Here is a 17,745-nt window from a genome sequence, read left to right on the forward strand (position 1 = left end):
TAATTGCTAATAACAATAAATGGTTTTGAACCTTTGTAGGTGGTGATCTACATTACCATTTATCCCAGCATGGTGTGTTTTCTGAGAAGGAGGTTCAGTTCTATGCTACAGAGATTATGCTAGGGTTAGAACACATGCACAATCGCAGTGTGGTGTACCGGGACCTCAAGCCTGCCAACATACTCTTAGATGAAAATGGACATGTTCGAATCTCAGATCTGGGTCTAGCATGTGACTTCTCAAAGAAGAAACCACATGCAAGCGTGTAAGTATTTGATGTAGAAGGGCTTGTCTAAAGGATGTTGGAGTTGACAACCAACCTCAGTAGATTACTCACATACATTAGCCAAGTGTCGTGGCCGAGTGGTTAAGATCACCGAATTCAAACTCTGGTGTTTCTGATCAGCAGAGTGTGGGTTCGAATCCCCAGCCGTGACACTTGTGTCCTTAAGCAAGACACTTGACCATTGCTTCGTCCTTCGGATGGGACATAAAGTCGTTGGTCCCATGTGTTGTGTAACGCATGTAAAAGAACCCAGTGCACTTACCGAAAAGAGAAGGGGTTCGCCCCGGTGTTCCTGGCTGTGGCTGCTTAATGCGCCGTAGCACCTGTAAACCCTTATAAGGTGCTAACTAATTGGGTTTAAAAATTCATCACTGCAACAACCTATCTTTCTGAAAGTTTGTATACACTCAGCGCCTTGAGTACCTTGTTTGGTAGATACGTGCGCTATATAAGACTTCGATATTATATTATATTATTATTATTAAAATGACCAATGGTCTGATAGCACCATTTCATTCCTTGAAGAAAGATTTCACAACTGGATGCTACTCTTTCATTTGTTATGTTTCTTTCAATAAATGCATTGCTATTGTCAAAGGTTTCCCCAGCAAAATGGTTCTATTCATGAATAAGTTGAATGCCTTAAACCTTGGACGTGTTGCATGGCTCTGCTTACTGCGCAGTTCTGCAATTACAGTCGTCATTCTCCACTATGCAGGGTAGAAAACAGACCTGTCAAACTGTTGTTTGAGTCGGTAGTTTTGTGATGTTATACAAGTGATACAAAACAATTAATAAGGGAATAAAAGAGTAGGCAAGGTTTTTAACAGTCGTTAGAGAACGTGCCACTACTCTTTTTATTCCCATAAAAATACCCTTTTATGAAAAAGTGAGACATTTTCACAATAATAGACAATCTGTGACAAAAAAAACTTCAGTGAATTTCAATATTTTAAAATGTCTAAAACTTTTGTAAAAATGTTTGAGCGCGTTGGGTTGTGTTGACACTGATGAACAAAATAGACCACATGCTGGTACTAATAGCTACATGAATTGGGTTCAGCGTAATAAAGTGGCTTACTTGAGCCTGCCGGCCGCCAACATGCAAAACCAGCTGGCCTTAAACATTCTTTATCGGCCGTTTAAACACCCCTACGTGAAGTGCTCTCCACCAATAGTAATAGCAAAACTGTCTGTCTGTATGAATATTTATATATGCTACATGGAGTACATTATATTGTTTCTTTTATTTATTTGACAGAGGAACACATGGATATATGGCACCAGAAGTGTTGTCCAAAGGCACTGCATATGACTCCAGCGCAGACTGGTTTTCATTTGGTTGTATGTTATATAAATTACTCAAAGGGTAAGAAGTTATTTGATATTCGAAAATGTGTTGATTCCATCCGAGGTTTTACAATCACTCAGCCAAATCCGTGATAATCCGTTGTACAGCTTTATTTGTTTTGGGGTTACGTACTTTTATGCTTCATGTTTGCCTGCTTGCAAAGGGGTGTATTTTTAATCTTCCTCTGTTGAGGTGTGCAGACGAAATGACATGGAGCTCAATATGAAGAAATACACAAATTGTTTTCTGTTAATAATAATGCACAGATTATTTAAAGAAGGATTTGACAGACGGGTATTGCCATTTGAATCAGATCAGAAGAGGACTTTGCCTTCAGTTGTTTATGTTTTACAGACTTCATTGACTAAACTTGATCATGTGACCACCTCTCAACCAATTGGATTGATTGAGCTGAATGCAGTATCATGATGTTATTATGTACTTGTTAATGAAAGCAACCACTTGATAAATAAAAAGATGATTTTGGATTGAAGAAACCAATAGATAGCGCATTACAATGTAGCATTATCTATTCGGAGAGTTACTAAACTCATCCAAATAGTAAGCAGAATGACTCCAAAACAGCAGTTTGTAAAATAGTTGTGATTTTCTACTTGTGATTTTCAGGTTAATTGTGTTGGTGTGTATGAGATAGTTGACTTTGTGGTAGAAATGATGATATGGTGATAGTTGATAACAATGGCAATGTAACTTGATATGTTTATTTTGTTGTGAATCAGGCATAGTCCCTTCAGACAGCACAAGACGAAGGATAAGCATGAGATAGATAGGATGACACTTACTATGGTATGTACTACCAAGGAGCACATCCACCTATGGCGCTTGTTAAGCTTTACATCTGTTTGTTTCAAGTCAATGTATTATATTTGTCATTTTCAAATCAATTTATGCTGGTTTTGGGTTTTTGACGACTACACTTATAAGTGTACACAATGTACATGTTCATTATACAGACAGGAGGCCAATCCAACATGGCTCATGACATCTTAGCTCAAGTGTAGAGCCTGTCATATACAGTATGTAGGTCAGCACTATTTGTCAAGGTTCAAATATTATGCTTGCAAATCAATCAAGTCTTACACTATACAATGAAAAGATGAAAAGAAAAGTATACCATTGGTTTTAAGGAGAGTATATAAATTGTTAGTATTGAGAAACTAAGCACTCAACCAACTATTAGTCAACTAAACACAGTAACTGTTGGGAACTAGTCATGAGTGGGCCTTCAATGAGTCAACCAATATCTTGTCTGACTTGTTATATGCACTGTTGTAAATGAAGAACAACTATTGCATTGGATAGAGTGTAAATTGCTTAAGGCTTGATTTTTGTTCATGTTTTATTTTAATGGGAGACTTTTGAGACCGGCACTCTTGCATGCACATGCTTAGTATCGCGCGCTTAGGTCTGGGCACGTGCACTACTGGCGAGAACTGTGAAAAAGGAGGTCCCAAAGTCTCCCATTGCCAGATCCTCTCAAACAAGTAATATTTGTGGGCACTAAGGATGAAATTGATGAAAATGAAACTTGATTTTTGAGTCGGTAAAAGTTGCCATGTCAAGTAATAGTTATATTTTGTTGTATGCCCCTATATATGTGGTGTTGTTTGGAGAATATGATGGCAGTGTAGTGTGTCTGAAAGTTGTTACTTAACACATGTTTGGTGTTTGTATTTAGGATGTTGAGTTTCCTGATTCCATGACAGATGAGATGAGATCCTTATTGGATGGCTTATTAAAACGTGATGTTCCTGATAGGTTAGGCTGCATGGGTAGAGGAGCACTGGAAGTCAAAGAACATTCATTCTTCAAAGGAGTAGATTGGATTCAGGTCTCATATCAGAAAGTAAGTTGAATTTATTCAAATGAGAGGAATGCAGGCCTTCACTCCAGTAAGACTATAGATGATAGGATGATGTGTTTTACTGACTTGATTGAAAGATTGTGACTGATTTGCTTTTGTATGATTTCTTCTTGACAGTACACTCCGCCCTTAATCCCTCCCCGTGGTGAGGTTAATGCTGCTGATGCCTTTGACATTGGATCATTTGATGAAGATGATGTCAAAGGGATAAAGGTAAGCTTTGACATGCATACAATCCCAATACTAAAGAGATTAAACTATGCTTTTACATTGGATCATTTGCTAAGCATTATGTCAATTGGATTAACAATCGCACACAATCAATCATTTACTCATTGACTACTTTCTTGAACTCCGTGGATAACTTTCACTGTGATGATTTTCTTGTTACAAGTTGAGTTTATTTTGTACTGGATGAAATTAGTTTTTGAATGATTTGCACCGTTGTTTTGTTTGCTATACCAAATAGAAGCTTTGAGGTCTGAAACCCCAAAAACCCAGATCAACTACAATTAGAAAACATTGTCTGTATACAAACATGGAGGAAGAAAGAGAAAGAGTTCAACGGACCCGCAAAACCGCAGAGTAACAAAAGAATACCCTGCCAATGCCCCTGTCTGACCAGTGGGAAAAGATAGGAGACCTCCTGCAAGACGGCTGATTAGTGAGCGCGATTAGATCTCTTTGTACAGAACGTGCGGTACCGCCACTCTGCACTGTTGCTTGCGTGTAAAGATGAATCATTGGAGGCAAGAATTGCAAAAATACACAGTTTTCGCATGCGCAGTGTGTTATCTTTGTCTTTCATGGATGCGCACATGGTACAAACGATTGCGTTATTATTTTCCGGTTCTTTTGATTTTTTTTTCACATGAAATTTGGAGTTGAAGGAGGTGAGTTGTGATTGACTTCTTCATTTACTGTTTGTGGTGTTTTAATGGAAATATCATAGCATATTTTTTACATTTTTAGTGACTTTCTGGTCACTAGCGGTGGTTCAAAATTTGGGTATTAGCACACAAGGGTGGTTGATATCAAATGTGTTTTTCGTTTTGGTGGGCGAAACTAATACAGAAAATTTATCAGGTTTGAAAAAAAGTAGTTTTTTCTTTATTATATCCATACCACATACAACGCCATAGTTGCGTGAAGAACCAAGTGCGCACGCGCAAACTCACAGACGCCAGGTCGCCAATTGTCTGTGTAAGGTATGTGGGTGATTACGAAGTGTCAATAAACGACTGCGGTACTACGGGTTCGACTTTTGAAGTCCCTTCGTTTGAACTCCTTCTCTTCCTTCCTCCATGATACAAAGTAAACATTTCTTAGTTGAAAGTTGTGCGCAAAAGTTGTTTTAAATTATAGTGTCGTCTCCATGAAAAAGACCACACAGCTTTGGGAATTAAAATTAAAGCCTCAGTTACCAAGAAATTACTTCTTTATCTAAGCCTCTCTGTAAAATCTGTTCAAATTATGGTATTCCGTGTGTAAAAACGCTCATAAGTTAATCATAAAACAAGAGGGGTTGCCTTTACTGTATGTTCTTTGCATGCTAATTACATTGTACATATAACGTGTTAAAGAATAACTACACTTTGTGTTGCACATGTGTTAGTGGTCAGACTGCTAATTTTGTTAACCTTTGTCGGGATAGACAACGACATATGATTATAGACTATCACCATTCGCATTTTCAGATTCTACTCTATTAACAGCTGTTTATTTGTTGCATTTCAAATGCATGTGTTAAACTCAAAATACAACTTGTCAAACTTCCAGCAGTGCGATTGGGGGCAGTGCAGTGTGATCTAAAGGGTTAGAGTAAGCTTTGACATAAAAGCATATAAAGGAAAATTTGCCTTGCGTTTGGTTAAACAATCACATTGTAAGGGAATGCAAGAATAAAGAAGGCATGGATATTGAGGCTGTTTTTTTTTGTTTTTTTTGTTTTTTGTTTTTTCTATATAAATGTAGATTATTGACTGCTTATTGTTTTATAATTTGTGGGTGTGTTTTCCAGCTTGCAGAGTCAGACCAGGAGCTTTATAAGGATTTCCCACTTACCATCTCGGAGCGATGGCAAGAGGAAATTGCTGAAACTGTGTTTGAAGCTGTTAACATTGATGCAGACAAACAGGAAGCCAAGAAGCGAGCCAAGAAGATGGATGAAGGAGGTGCACATTCATCTTTCTCCTGTTGTCGGGATTGTTTTGCAAAGACCAAGGCCCAATTTCATACCGCTGCTTAGCGGCCGATATTGTGCTTACTGTGCAATTTCTATTTCATAGCGTTGCTAACTATAAGCAAACAAAAAGGCATGCTTACCTTCCAGTTTTAACCGCACGAAAGCAAATGACTTTACAATGCAAATCCATGGTAAACACGCCATATGGCCGCCAATTTTTCTGCTAACCTGTGAAATACAGTAAGTATGCAAATTTGCTTACCGTTAAGCAGCGCTATGAAATTGGGCCCAGGAAATTAAGTGGAGTCATCCCCACCCCTATTACCACAGGAAGTGGAGTCTACATGTGTAGGCAGTGCTCTCATACCTTTGTCCTAGTTCAGGGTATACATTGTTCAGTATCATTTGTACCAAGTATTCACCAAAGTTAAAAGATACAAATAGAAGGATATTACATTATGATATGATAACCTTTTATTATAGTATGGAAGAGACTCTGCATTGTCTGAGGTAGTTAAACCATCAGGCTCAGTTGCATCTGTGCTGAAACTTCAATCCTTCTATTTCCAAAGAATCTACAGCCATAGACAATAGTCTATAGACAATAGCCTATGGATGTAATGTTATTGTAAGAAATGAAAGGACCAATTGTGGGGCACTTGGTTCCAAGGGCATAATTTAAATTGAAGGTGCATTGGGGCTTTGTTTTGGGGTGGCAGTTGGAAGCTATGCAACCAGTTGCATGGTGCATCCGGAATAAACATATTGACAAATATAGAGACTGCCATTTAGGACTAGACGGCTCAGTTGGTAGAGCACCGGAATGTTAAACCGGATGCCATTTGTTCAAATCACACGTTTGTAACTTAATCTTTGTTCAACCATAGTTCAACTTAATCCAAATTTACCAGTCAGTTTCCCTTTTGGCTTATAACTTACTATTAGTTTATTCTAAAGTTAAGTCTTGTACGATTATGATGAAGCTAAATGAGAAGTGAATGATTTTCTGTGCATTGTTCCCTTACAGAGTATGCTATGGGTAAAGACTGCATCATGCATGGCCACATCTTCAAGCTGGGTGGACCTTTCCTAAACTCATGGCAGCGACGTTACTTCTATCTCTTCCCTAATCGACTAGAATGGCAAGGAGATGGAGAGAAGGGTGTGAGCTCGGTATGTCTATTGTAGGTTTCATCCTTATTCCACACCACTAAGTTCACTCACAATAACAACATCATTCAACCCTCAGCACAAAGGCAATTTACCCAGCTCCATAATCTGTATCTTTCCAAAGATGCTAAATAAAATGCAGGCATGAGATCATTTCTACTTAAGTGCAATTTGTTTTGCCCTTCGTAAAAAAAAAATATGCAAGATTGTGTTTAAAAAGCATGAAAAGTATCTAAAGCTTATACATTGTATGTACCATGTGTACATGTAGAATATAGGTCAGTCCTTGTACATGTACTCAACCAAGTGAGATTGGCGTCTGTGTTAGTCAACGAGGTAAAAGGAAAACCCCACAACTTCGAGTGATACTTGTGTGGATCATTATATTCTACTTTTAAAATATCTTTCTAATCATATGCGTTTTATAACAAACGATTATCAACTTGTCCATTCCAAGGCAACGTGTTCCTTGAACTTCTTTGGTATGTGTATAACATGGATTGCACCAGTTCACAACAAAAAATTCATTACTTACATGTACAAGGAACTATTTTGCCTGTATCAAATCGCAATTTGCGACGCAATTTGGATGATTTGCTATGCAATTTTAAAAAGTGGATCGCTAATTTTGCGATTCAATTTTGGATACATATTTTGCAGCATTTATACTTGATACAAAAATGTTGAATTTTTTTAAAAACCTTTCAAATTTAATATATTTTTCCGCAAGAAATCCGATGCTAAATTAATAAAGAAATCACCACCAACGACGAACGTAGTTTCTTCCATGATTTTCAGTTTATACACCGCTCTGGCAGTAGGGCAAAATCGACCAATGAATTTTTTTTCAACGCACCATGTGGAAATTCAACAGCCAATAGAAACGCTTGTCTCTTAGACTGTGGCTTTCTTCCCTACAGCAGGCACACACATGTACTGTGTGCAGCTTACTGGTTACACGCGTGTGTGGATTTGTTTATTCTTGAGCGACGGTGACTTGGGATTTTATATCTAATCCAAACTAAACTGATGTTTTCTGCAATTGCAAAGTAAGAGCAAACAGTTGTTTATTTATGTTAAGAACATCTGCAAGTTATAATAAATAATTAAAATTGTTGTTTTTTCGACATAGAAGCTGGAGAAAAGTAAGAATTTTGATCAATTTTTTTTTATCAGGTGAAGATACATCGCTACACACTATTGAGTCATGCTAATTATGTGCTACACAAATACTTTTGCGACGACCGTAGTACGCAAAACCCTCCCTCTCCAACTGAATATCTTAGGTTCAAAATTAAAATGATATGTAGTTCATGTTGTTACTTATATGACTCAATTGGTTTTTAAAGTTTTCTCCTAATTTTGCACACATTTATTATTCTTAATATTATTAATATCCCTATTTATTATTATAGAAATTCTTGGTTGTCTGTATCCAAAGATCCTTTCAAAGTTTTGAAATTTGTCTTGTGTCTGCCGACTTGTGTCCTAGTATTTTAATAATGTTATTGATATTCATTTATTATTGTGAGTTTTTGGGCAATGTCGTGTTGATGCAATTATTTTAACATTTTCAGTTCAATTTCAAGACCTTCCCCCTTCTCATTTGTTAATTAACTTGATGTTGGCGTGTGAACACATGGGTGCTGTGAACACATGGGTGCTGTTGTGTTATGTGCTTCACACTGAGTAGTCAAACAATTCAGTCTAGACTGGGTTAATGCATTGTTAGGCATGAAATCATCAGGGCACATCTAGAAACAAAGTCATATTTGTTCTAAAACATAAGAACTGCTTCACATTTTCCTCTCTGTTTTTCCAAAATATCAATTTATTGAAAGACTGTTCTGAATTTGTGTGAAACAATTTACAATTGTTTCAGTCTTTATATTGTTTCAATAAGTGTTTGTTTTATTCCAGCAAAATGTACTTGTTATGGAACATGTAGTAAGTGTTGAGGAAACAATGGTCAAGGGCTTCAAATGCATACAGCTGAAGCTAAAGGCAGGCAAGAACTGCATCCTGAGAACAGAGGTAACCACACCACACTGCAGTACACCCCATTACACCATACACTCATAAATACATACTGTACCACATAAGTCTACACAGTCCAGTACTTCCCACTTTCTCCAAAGAACCTACTTTAGTACATCCCATCAGTTGCAAGTTCATGCCACAAAAAGACTACACTGGGATAGACCCAAGTGCAGATTGCACCATGTGTAATTTAATATTAGTTCTTTGTACATGGGAAAGTGTTTGAACAATAATACAATTTCTTTACTGTAAGAAGAAGTTTACATGTTCGGTGCATGTATGGCCCATGAAATAGCACAATTTGACTAAACCAGCTCAACTATGCACTGCAAATCAGTGTGTTTGTTGTATCAGTCATGTGATTAAGGCAGTGACATCACAGTGGCATGTTACAAAATTTACATATTGAGTTTTTCTCTTCGATCAGGGTTCTTTTATATTAATATTAATAGTTTGTTGTTAATGTTTCAGATCCAAACAAAAGCTGTCAGGTTAAGGAAACTACATGTATTATTCGTTCAATTTGAAAATGGAAAAATATATAAAGTTATGCCAAGTCATTATCTCAGGTATGTCCATAGAGTTATATATAAGAACTAGAGGGCGCACTGGCCTATGTACGCGCCCCGGCATGCGGGCAGGCGGCCATTTTCTAATTTGACAAAACAGCCATCCCACAGCGTGTGTTTGTGTGGCCATTTTGTAAGTTGAACAGCATCGCGTCAGCATTCAATAAAAAACCTCAAATGTGTATTTCATATTCAACGCGCGTACAGAATGGCGCGCTTGTCATCTTGCGGTTCCGTTGCGTTTGTGCAAGCAGCATCACCAGTGCACCCTCTAGTTCTTATATATAAATCTATGGGTATGTCCTTGTATTGATTGATGAAGACATGTTTAGTCTGGTACCCTTTGCAGCATTCAATTGCTTTGCAGCATGCCTAATTTATGCACAGGTCAAGTCCAAGATCAGTTTGATGGATGTAACAATGTTCTTGTTACAGATATTAATTGAGCAATTGTAGACTTAGTCACACTAACTATGTTGACCACATAATTTCTTTATGATTAATGTGACTTTGTATCTTATTTATCAAGCCTGAAATAAAACATGGTGGCCATTGCTGTTGGTATAGACCAGTCAATTTTAGGTTCTTTTCCTATGCTCTGGACACGTGTAGGCTCATGTTCATGCAGCGTGCAATCTTAAACTGAAGTTATGCTGAATTCAAAGGGTCAACATTTCTGCCCTTTTTTAATTTGTTAGATCAATGTTGGTGGGCAGAGATGATTATGATTGACAGAATGTTTGGAATAGTGCCTAACCTAGTAATATCAGCACATAATTGTCAATGGTTGTCACATTGTCCTTGTGTCTGTAGCTTAATGAGTTATTTTGGTTTATTTGTGACAGAGTGATCCTGAGTACATACAATGGAGAAAGGAGATCAAGGAAGCATATGACAAGGCTCAGCAGATGTTGCGTCATGGTCCCAAGATGCTAGCTACTCAAGGTTCGTCCTCTGATATCATGAGACACCAACCACTGAGCCAACGTAACAGTAATGGTGCCCACTAACACTAACCTATTGATCATAACATCAACCAAGACTACTGTACAAATCATGTCATGCAATTTAACACTATGTGAGCTTGAAAAAAGACCACTCTTAACCACAACCAGAATGACACAGTTGTTTTGTTTGCTATTGAATAGTGGTAACCGCATTCCATTGCCATGCATTAATCCATTATTGTATCTTGACTTTTTTGATTACATATTAACATCAATTCGATTTGTGAATGTGCTTTTTAAAGTATGGATTCGTTTGAGAACAATGTGGGTAACAGTTTTATTACACACCTTCTTTTGACCATTTGTGTTATTCAAAATGTAAGTGTTAATTGGTTAAAAGTGGACATATTTGGCAGCATTGCATCAGCATATGTAGTCTAAGGATACCAGTAGAGATCTGTGTCATGGATAAGGATGCTTCTTTCCTTGCTCAAACATGTATCTTAACTACTAAGAGTGTGATATGTTACCATGCCGTGTCCAATAATCTGTGCAGTCTCATCACTTTCTGTAGTTGATGGGCTTCACATGTCTGCACCTCATACCAACTAACTATGCCATGATGCGGGTATGAAATCATCCGATGCATGCGCTTGTTAATTTTCAAAGTCTCAGAACAATTTTAGAAATACCAAGTCCGGACAGCCCAATAGTGAAACATGGATGGAGACCTGTCTACAAGGTGCTGATGCTCAGTTTAGATGCCTCAAATTTGGAAACAAGCCCTGATCAAGCCCAGAAATGGCAAGTCAGTATGCTGAATACCTGGACATGCACATTGTAGACATACCTGCAAAGATGTAGAGATAAATACTAAACTCTCTTCAGTCTAGTATGAACAGGGGATTGTTAAGAGGGCTGTAACGGAACAGGATCCTTTTGTGCGATGTTATGTTTTACAGCCTTCTCTCCTTATGAAATGATATCAAGTCATTTCAGTAGTGCACATATCTAGCGATCACCACAACGTCGAAGTACAAATAGCACCTTCATTGTATAAACACAATTTTTGATACTTTTGATTTGTGTTGAGCAAACGACCACACATATAACAGCTAACAAGTGTTGTTAAATGGTCTACTTAGTCAAAGCACAAACTTGGACGTTAACATTGCTCCACATGGAGGTGGAGAGCAGGGCCCTTTACTGCTTTGCATCAACTCATGCCATTGTTCTGTATTTTACTGTCTTACAAACATTGTATGGATACAATCCATTTCACAGTTACTCTAATTACATGTACTATGATCATAGGGAATGGAAAACCAATAATAATAATAATCTCAACCTATCAAATTATGAAAACAAGCCAGAAACTCAGATGTGTAATTGCTGTTTTCAAGGTAACACAAGTTACCTTGGAAATGGCAATAATTTGTTTGACTGAATGTGAAATATGACATGGAACTTGAAACATGTAATGACATTGGCAACGTCGGTAACATGGTAACATCGTTTAATTGGAGATTAGCATGGCATTGCCTGATGGAATCATCTTACTAAACCAAGTACTGTTTCACTTCAATGTCCACCTTGCCTTAACTGTATTAGTAAGAAAATGCTTACATTTTTAGGCCAATTTGACCCACCTAGTAATAGAAGTCAGTATTTTGACTAGTTCCATACTCTGTATATTTGCCTGTCTGATACAGAAATAAAGGACATTCTTAGTAGCGCTGTGAACATTATTACAGTACAGCAAGTCCCATATCATCCTTTTGGTAACTTCATTTGGAACAATTGTTATCCAACAAGTGACAGCTACATGCTTTGTAATATTTGAATTAGTTTCGGCAGTTAAAGAAAGTTCTTTTTGATAATACCATATTGATGTTTCTTGATATATAACCTTTGACTTGCCTGGCCAACAGTCTGGAGACTTGTTAATGAAGCTGTTGGCTGGAGTCATTTGATGTTTGTAGCAGACTTTGACAATTTGCACTGTGACTGACTTTGTACATAATCAACCTAAAGTACTGAATGTGACTAAGTATAGAGTATTTGCATTGTAGACAGTTTCATATTGATACAGTATGAATGTCTGCCAAATAGATTGACATCAAACTTCAAATTATATGTTATCATGTCATGCTATTTAATACTGTAGATTCTTATTATATTCAATTAAGAAATGCACAAAAAGTATTTAGATGAAGTGAGTAGATAGGAGACTAGTGAGAGCTGGATCAATACATCCAGGTTACGCTCATTTTTACTTGAATTTTTAAACTTTTGTTGGTAGTGGAAGCTGATTAATTGCAATTATAAGATAAGAGGTGTTATAGGAACGGTGCTGTTACTGCCAAAGCTTGCTGATTGGCTGGGCCAATACTCAAGCATTTGGTATATATTCACCATTCAAGCAATTGTGTGTCTACACATACATTATAGCTAGTGCACAATATGTATTCTGGCATATTATTAAAGTGCACAAGTTTCATGAAGACGTCTGGTTTGAAATGAGTAGAATTTAAGAGATATAATATATTTGGTAGAGGATTGATCATTTTGATTTATTTATCACCAAAAATAAAAAGGTATTTAATGCCAACCTATTACAAGTGAACACTTATTGTACCATATACGCTGTTATTAGTGTATTTCTAGTGGTAAATTAGGATGTAGTCTAGGGAACTGTGTGCAACGTATGTACAAAATATAAAAAAATGTTTTTGATAATTTTACCTGTTGGGCCTGTGTCATTGAAAAAATATTGATGTCAAAATGTAGATAAAGTATAGAGTTACATAACTGTCTGCAACCCTCATGTTTTACAAATACATTAATGTTTGGTATTATATTGGTACTGTATTCCTAGGATATTTGGAGCAAGAGATGAATGATTGAGTTGTTTACAAGGTAACATTTGGCAAGAAGAGTACATGTAGGACACAAACAGCTACCTATCATTTGTGTGTCTACTTGAAGCTCTAGTGTGTCAAGGTACATGGAGCAAAGTTATACATTGAGGATTCATAACCCATTGCAAGTTAAGTTTGAATCATTAACGGACCATCAACTTGTTTGGATCTATATGAACATTCAGATTATAAGTGTGGTACACACCATATTTTGACATAGTTAGGGGCAAGCTTTTGCAACGTTTCCTTGATAGGTGAACCTTTTATGGGTATTTTCAACGAATTTTACACAACAGAGGATGTGTTTCCCATCTAGCAACACTTTCTTAGTTTGAGGAACACAAACTCAAATATTAACTTATTAACAAATTAGAGAGTGTACCAGGGATTATTGCAATTCAATTCTCTACAGTGCTTACTGGCGGCAAATCCCATCTGTGGAATCAAGGTGTTAGTTATTGCAGTACTATGCACTGTACATGTAGGTCAGCTTTATATACAACACATCCCATCATTTATCAGCAGCTGGACTACTAGTAACTTGTTAGCATGCCCAGCCAATACATAGTCACAGTGTATAGGGTTGACCGATCTTATTCAGTTCAGCTAGTTTAAAGCTGTTGTTAATTCTAAACAATAAGCTTTTGGGATAAAAACTGTATTATAGTAATAATGGCTTCTATAACTGTAATGTTTGATTTGGAACATATACAAGTGAAACATTTTGCACACCATTGCTTAAGACTCCAAATGCTAATGTGGAAACAACTGGGAACATCTTAGTTTTAGTCATCAATATCTTATTGTTTCTGGAAAGTCTTCAAGTTAAAGTCAATGAGGCCAAGATCTGTACCATTCTAGTATCAGTCACTGGCAATTAACCCGCAAATAGTCTGAAGCCTGCAACACAAATTGTCCCACATACTCTGTTCATAGTTTCATGCCCAGGATAGGGCTGAATATGATAACATGTGCGGTTCTTTTAAACTGTTGTCTTGAGCCAGGAATTTCTTAAATCTGGGATCATTTCCAAATCAGAGAGTCTTGTAGCCTAGACCAATGATTCATATACATGTATTTATGTTTAGGCACTACTTTTTTAGTGGGTTAAAATAAACTTTTATTTCCTTATAAATGTGTTCAATTGATCACACCTATAAATGTAAGTTTTGTGACTTTCTGGTTCCATAGTGCAGTGGTAGGATGGCATTTATTAAACACTTTCACCGCATGTGCTGCATAAATGAGTGCATTAGAAAATGACCTTTGTATGAAAGATTCAGAGCAATTTAGTTGTCATGAATCTTGCTATTATTTACTGATGATATCGACAGATTAGGGATATTGCTCACATATTTCTTTGTGCACTTTCTAGACAATGAAAAGATTGAATAATTGGTAAAATGTACGTACATATACATTACCCATGATGGGTGCTGACTATGAAAATGTATGTACTCCTAAACAATCATCTAGGATACTTGATGCAATATTTTACTTTTAAAAGCAATCCGTCTTACAGTTTGGATGAATCTTATAAGACTTAGCTTAGTTGTCTGAATAACAATAAGCCTTTTTGCTACATACACTAAAAGGTTTGGGTCAAATTGTGTGTACCCGAACCAAACAGTACACTCCTATCACGTCCACCATACCTCAAAATAGCTTGTGAGGTTATTTGAGTGCTGAAATAGCAGATAGAGTTGTGGGTTATATTCAATGAAGACAAACCTGTAGTACTTGAAGTAAGGGTTTCGTTCTCTTATTCAGATTCATTGTGCAGTTTCAGTCTTCACATCTGGTTAGGGTCCATGCACAGCCTAATTCCAGCAGTAACATAAGTCCTTTATAGCTTTTTATTTATGAACATTTTTTCTTTCATAATATTGGAGTCAAAATCTCCTTGTACATGTTGTATAGGAACCCTAACGCTAAAGTAAGATGAACACAGTAGTATTGCCGCACAATCGTCATACCTTCAAATCCAAATGAGCAACATAAGTACATGTACATGTACATGTAGGTATAAAGAATGTACGTGTCCCACCTGATCCAGATGCATTATTTATTTTTCAGAAGAATTGCTTTTTAGTTTAGTTGTAATTTGACTTTTAAACAAAATAATATATTCAGTATTTATTTGATAAGACTATTTACCGCCTATTTAATCCCATTATATTCTTTAGGGTATTTGATTACTATCTTATGATTACTTGGTTCAGATCTGTTATTTATGCAAAGAAAACACAGAGCAGTTGATTGATTGCTTGATTGGACTGATCATGGTTTAGAGTGCAACAATGTCATGTACAGACTAACATAGAATGGTTCTTTGCAACAAAGCTATTATAGGAGTACATTGACTGATTGTAGAGTGTGATCTGGACAGAAGGCTGCATTCAAGGTAACCTTTTCTATGCATATTGGAGGACTATATACATCACACAGCTGTAACATACGCATCTCATGTATAGCATTCATGTCTCTTGTTGCTATACATCAATACTTGAAATGTTTGAGCTTAACTTAATATTGAGATAGTGGCATGTGAAATGTTTTCTAATTTGTTCTGTCTTATACCCTGAATATCTTCTTCTTCTTTTCTTTTCAATCTTAAGTGTGAAAACCAATTGTTAAATAATTACAAATCTTTTGAGAGGTTTTTGGTATTTGTTTTAAACGTGACCTAGAACACATTAGCGTGTACCAGTTGTTTATATATTGCAATTATTACTGATCTGTATTGTTTGATCTATTGGCTTTGCTTTGTGTGTAGTCTATTAAACTCTACACCTGGTTAGGGAACTATATGACTTGTATTGTGTGTTGTTTGACATTGTAGTCAATTGCAGGGCCACTAGACAAAACTGCTTGCTGCGAGACCAGTACAATTTCTTCTTCACTTTTTTGTTTAAATTATTCACTTGCTTACAGATTTTAATCCAAAACCATAAATCTCCACATAACTAGTTGTGATTTTAAAGGTTTATAAAGATTAAAGATTAAAAAGATTTTATTGTCATCTATTTAAAAAAACTAATTTCACTGTGTAATGTTGCAAATAAACGGGCAGCTAAATTACTGATGTCAATGTAACATGATTAACCTACAAAGGGGACATAATTGTCATAATAGCGACAAGTAAAAAGTTGATGAAACAGAACAGAGATATAGCCAGGATACATGAACAGTGTGACTTTAAGTTCACCAGGCCTGCTTTACATCAACATGGTGTACATGTACATGTAGTATTAGCAATCCAATATTAAAACAACATGGAAATAAACACTTGTAAAAACTGCCAGGTTGAATGGAACTGAATACTAATACTGTCTACTATGAACATAATGTCTTTCATGTGGGATTACTTATAAAACAATGGGACGATATTAGATGGTTTGCACAAAGCGTCATAGGCCGCCATATTTGATGATAGACAATGGATAAGTACACGTGTGTATGCGCTGTGCACAACTCTCTGCCAATAATAGCCTTTTACATTTGCCCATTTCATCTAATACTTTGGTCAATCACGTCATGTGCAATCCGTCTATTGATAACATCAAGCTTTTATAACTGATTGGAAATATTTGAAGCTTTTTATGCAGCCATCTGCTTTAAAGTACCACTGTGAGTACATTTTGAATCTTTTACATACATGTATGTAGTTAGAATTGATCTATATGGTATGGTGTACAATGTGTATGCATGTTGATATGTGGTTTGCATGTTGTCGTTTGCTGTACTGGTTATAGTGTAATATTGTTGAAGAATTACCATGATTGTTTCCTACTAGGGATATAGAAGCTGCTGTTATAACTTTGATCTGCTCAGGTAACACAGTGGTTGAGTGACAACAATGTGTCATTGAATAAGAAGAGAATCCTTATTGGTCAGCAAGTAATCATTCTGCATCACGCAGGTGTGCACAAACACTTAACCCAATGACAAATTATTAGTCTTTGTAACTAACAACAAAAGTCTTATGCAATGAAGGCTAGTTTGATATTCATTATACATACATGTACATGATTCAAAAGTTCAGATGTTTTTTGTCTTGGATTTTGACATACAATTATGAATTTTAAAATACTTTACATGGCTACTGATTGTTTTGAATGTTGTTTCTTTTTTTTCATATTGGAAGTTGAAAAATATTTCAATTTTTGTATGCAGTTATCTCATTATTATTGGAAGTTAAGACATTCCCTTAATCCATTTAGAACCAGACACATGTAATAAAAAGGGGGGGGGGGTGAATAAGTATTAGGCATTATAGTTAGTAGATAGTATTGGAATCCAAACCTGGCAAGTGAATCATAAACATGGAGTATGCGCATTAAGACATGATCATTCATGTAGATAGTACACTCATGTCACCCAACCCAATC

At 36.4% G+C, this 17,745-nt stretch overlaps 1 protein-coding gene across 2 annotated transcripts in view; it reads left to right on the forward strand.

Annotated features, from left to right (window-relative positions):
- The window catches only part of LOC139938004 (G protein-coupled receptor kinase 3-like), a 72,459-nt gene that overhangs the window by 43,849 nt on the left and 10,865 nt on the right, over positions 1-17,745 (forward strand). Inside the window, exons 11-19 of one of the 2 annotated variants that reach the window (XM_071933341.1) lie at positions 40-265; positions 1,548-1,655; positions 2,378-2,444; positions 3,337-3,504; positions 3,640-3,735; positions 5,543-5,696; positions 6,735-6,880; positions 8,798-8,911; positions 10,332-10,431. In XM_071933341.1, the coding sequence (XP_071789442.1) occupies positions 40-265; positions 1,548-1,655; positions 2,378-2,444; positions 3,337-3,504; positions 3,640-3,735; positions 5,543-5,696; positions 6,735-6,880; positions 8,798-8,911; positions 10,332-10,431 (1,179 nt within the window). Of the gene's footprint in view, positions 1-39; positions 266-1,547; positions 1,656-2,377; positions 2,445-3,336; positions 3,505-3,639; positions 3,736-5,542; positions 5,697-6,734; positions 6,881-8,797; positions 8,912-10,331; positions 16,848-17,745 lie in introns of those variants that run through there. The other variant, XM_071933340.1, reaches the window with a different exon arrangement.

The sequence above is a fragment of the Asterias amurensis genome, chromosome 6 (assembly GCF_032118995.1).
Source record: "Asterias amurensis chromosome 6, ASM3211899v1".
Taxonomy (NCBI): Eukaryota; Metazoa; Echinodermata; class Asteroidea; order Forcipulatida; family Asteriidae; genus Asterias; species Asterias amurensis.